This window comes from Elephas maximus, chromosome 10, assembly GCF_024166365.1.
Source record: "Elephas maximus indicus isolate mEleMax1 chromosome 10, mEleMax1 primary haplotype, whole genome shotgun sequence".
Taxonomy (NCBI): domain Eukaryota; kingdom Metazoa; phylum Chordata; class Mammalia; order Proboscidea; family Elephantidae; genus Elephas; species Elephas maximus.
The window spans coordinates 28,452,110-28,455,872 of NC_064828.1; the positions used below are offsets into that span (position 1 = coordinate 28,452,110).

A 3,763-nucleotide genomic window follows, 5' to 3' on the forward strand; every position below is an offset into this window, starting at 1 on the left:
TTTGTCTTCACTCTGGAAACTCCAAGACATATTTCAAGTACTAGGTAAAAGTAAAGTCAGCTGCTTGCCTTTCTCCCTAGTGTGATCTATTCCATTCTCCCTACATTATAGCCTGCCTGGCCACAACTAAAAACTTATTTGATATCTGCTAATGAAGATTTTGACACCTAATGGAGAATTGGAAGCCCTGGTGGTATATTGGTTAAGTGCTACAGCTGCTAACCAAGGGGTCTGCAGTTCAAATCTACCAGGTGCTCCTTGGAAACTCTATGGGGCAGTTCTACTCTGTCCTATAGGGTTGCTATGAGTCGGAATCGACTCGACAGTACTGGATTTTTTGAATGGAGATTTTGACCCCACACTGGATTTTCTGAAACTAGATTTAATAAAACAAGTCCAATTTTTCTGCTTGTTGTTATCTTGACTTCCAATCTTTCTAACTACCTGTACCCAGACAGAAGGATCTTCAGGTAATTACAGTACCTTGGTAGCTGACTCCTGTTTTCACCACTGTTGTTATATAAAAACCTGAAAAGTAAAAAAAAAAAAAAAAAAAACTGGTTAATTAACAGCACTGGAGAATAATGACCAGGTGCTGTTACAAGGAACTGGATTTGTCAACCAACATCAGGTGGTCTAGGGAATTGTCCCTGGAACCTGATTGGTTTGGTAAGATCTAACAATATAAATATATATATACACACACACACATATATCTTATAATGTGTCACCGGATAGGGGTCAAAACTGTGACTGGATGTTTAGCAATTGTTATCTGGGAATTCTGACTAGCTCATTGTTGCTTTTAGATGCAGAATGCCTGGGGAGTATGAAGACATTTACTTATGGGCAATTTGATCAAAATCATGTGGATTTCACTATAAATTTCAGTTTAAGCACAGTTTATGCTGAATAAGCAGGAGATATGACTTGAATCACATTAAAAATATATATAAACCTACACATCTATGGTCAACTGAGTTTTGACAAGGATGCTAGGTCCATTTCACTGGGAAAGAAGAGTCTCTTTAATAAACGGTGCTGGGAAAGCTGGATTTCCACATGCAGAAAAATGAAACAATCTGTGCCTCACACCATACACAAAAACAAATTCAAAATTGATCATCAACCTAAATGTGCTAACTAAAACCACAAAATTCTTAGAATAACAAGCAGGGCAACACTGTCAAGCCTAGCATTCAACAATGGATTATCTGATCTAATAACAAAACCACAAACAGCAAAAGACAAAATAAATGAATGGGCCCTCAAACAAATTAAAAATCTTTCTTCGTGGACATGGAAAGGTTTTACCAAAAAGTGAAAAGACAAACTCAGTTGGGAGAATAGCTTTAGAAACCATATATCAGAGATTAGATAGTAAAGCCAGGGGGCAATGAGCTTATGTTAATGAATGTCTTAGTCATCTAACGCTGCTGTAACAGAAATACCACAAGTGAACGGTTTTAACAAACAAATTTATTCTCTCACAGTCTAGTAGGCTACAAGTCCAAATGCAGAGCATTAGCTCCAGGGGAAGGCTTTCTCTCTCTCTTGGTTCTGTAGAAAGGTCCATGTCATCAATCTTCCCCTGGTCAAGGAGTTTCTCAGCACAGGAACATTGGGTTCAAAAGGATGCTCTATTCTCCTGGTTCTTGTTTCTTGGTGGTGTGATTTCACCCAATTTCTCTGCTCACTTCTCTCTTTTATATCTCAAAAGAGATTGGCTTAAGACACAATCTAATCTTAGAGATTGAGTTCTGCCTCATTAACATAACTGCCACTAATCCTATCTCATTAACATCATAGAGATAGGATTTACAACAATAGGAAAATCACATCAGATGACAAAATGGTGGACAATCACACATTACTGGGGATCATAGCTTAGCCAGTTGATAAACATATTTTTGAGGGACACAATTCAATCCTCTATCAGCAAATTCTCTGTTAAGTACTGCCAGGAATTTCTGTCTGTGATACAGATTACTGTTCAAAAAAAGGAAGAGAGAGGGAGATGTCTCCCTGTTCTGAAGGCCTCAAAGAAGTCTACCCTATATCGTATTTCTATTAATTACTTCTTATAAGAATTACTCCTTAGGCATTAAGGCACAAAATTATTATCATCTTTATTCATAAATACTTTACATGTAGTTCCTTTACTCTTTTCAGAAGTGAATGTTACTCCTTCCCTAGTCAAAGAAGCAAAAGTCTAAATAACCGTGTCCAGATGATCAACTAAATGTCAGGAAAAGAAAAGCTTCTCTGTGAGTTCGACAATCAGCAATGAAACTTCATTAATCAATGAGGACTCTTCACAATACAATCACTTAAGAGATCTTCCCGTAATTTACTAGCTGTCTGCATACTCTCTGCATTGCTACCTTCATTTCTTGATTCCTCAAAGTGTAAATAATAGGATTCAGGAAAGGGGTGAAAAATGCATCAAAGATGGCCAAAAACTTATCCAGGTTTGTGGAGGAAGACGGACATGTATAGAAGAATATCAAAGGACCAAAGAACAAAACTACCACAGTGATATGAGCTGAAAGTGTGGACAGAGCCTTGGATAAACCAGCTGAAAAGTGTTTCTGAACAGTGAGAAGGATGACGATATAGGAAATGATCAGTATGAAGAAGGAGCCCACAGAGATGAATCCACTGTTGGCCATGGCCATGAACTCTAGTCGGTAGGTGTCTGTGCAGGCCAGTTTGATGAACCTAGGAAGGTCACAGTAAAAGCTGTCCAACACATTGGGGCCACAGAAAGGTAAATTTACTACAAACGCCAATTGTACCACAGAGTGTATAAGACCAATCATCCAGGCTGACACTAAAAAGAAGATGCACATTTGTGGGTTCATAATGGTCAGGTAGTGGAGAGGCTTACAAATGGCCACATATCTGTCAATAGCCATGGCTATCAGCAGCACCAACTCTGCACCAAAAATAACATGGATGAAGAAGATCTGAGCAATGCAGCCACCAAAGGAGATGACTTTGTGCTTTCTGAAAAGGTCATAAATCATCTTGGGAGAAGTGACTGAAGAAACACCCAAGTCAATGAAGGAGAGATTGGCCAACAGGAAGTACATGGGGGAGTGTAAGTGAGGGTCAGAATTCACAGTGATCATAATGAGGGAGTTTCCCAACAAGCTTGCCAAATAAAACATGGAGAAGAATACAAAGAGGACAAGCTGGATCTCCCAGGTATTGGACAGTCCCAGGAACACAAACTCTGTCACCACAGAGTGATTTGTTCTACCCATTGGGTTTGCCAGCAGCTACCTAAAAGAGGAGAATAGAAAGAAATATAAATTATGAGAATTATATTAATAAAATTTAGGATAAAAGTGGAAATTATTAAAGCCTATCTCCACAGTGGCTGCAACAATGGGCTCAAATGAGCATAGCAACAATTACAAGGATGACGAATTACTGGGCAATGTTTCCTTCTTTTGTACACAGAGTCACTATGAGTCAGAAGCAACCTGATGGCCCCTAACAACAACAGCAATTGCACTTTGGCATTACATCCAGCCTAACATGCTCATGGACTCTAAAATTGTGGTCACACAGAGAAGTTGGTGGCTGTTGTTCGGAGCGGCTCTCTATCACCAAGTTGACTCTGCTTTTAATACCGGTGATGGTTAATTTCTTGCAGCCATCTATCCACCTATTGTTGTTACTTGCCGTTGAGATGGTGCTGACTACAATACCCTAAAACACGTAGGATATACCCACTGCCGTTGAGTCAATTCCA

General features: G+C 39.2%; 1 protein-coding gene across 1 annotated transcript; it reads right to left on the reverse strand.

The window, feature by feature from the left end:
* Positions 1–2,330: 2,330 nt before the first annotated feature.
* Positions 2,331–3,269, reverse strand: LOC126084526 (olfactory receptor 4F3/4F16/4F29-like). The gene has a single exon (XM_049899142.1). The coding sequence runs from the start codon at positions 3,267–3,269 to the stop codon at positions 2,331–2,333; it is 939 nt and encodes a 312-aa protein (XP_049755099.1).
* Between the last annotated feature and the right edge of the window lie 494 nt (positions 3,270–3,763).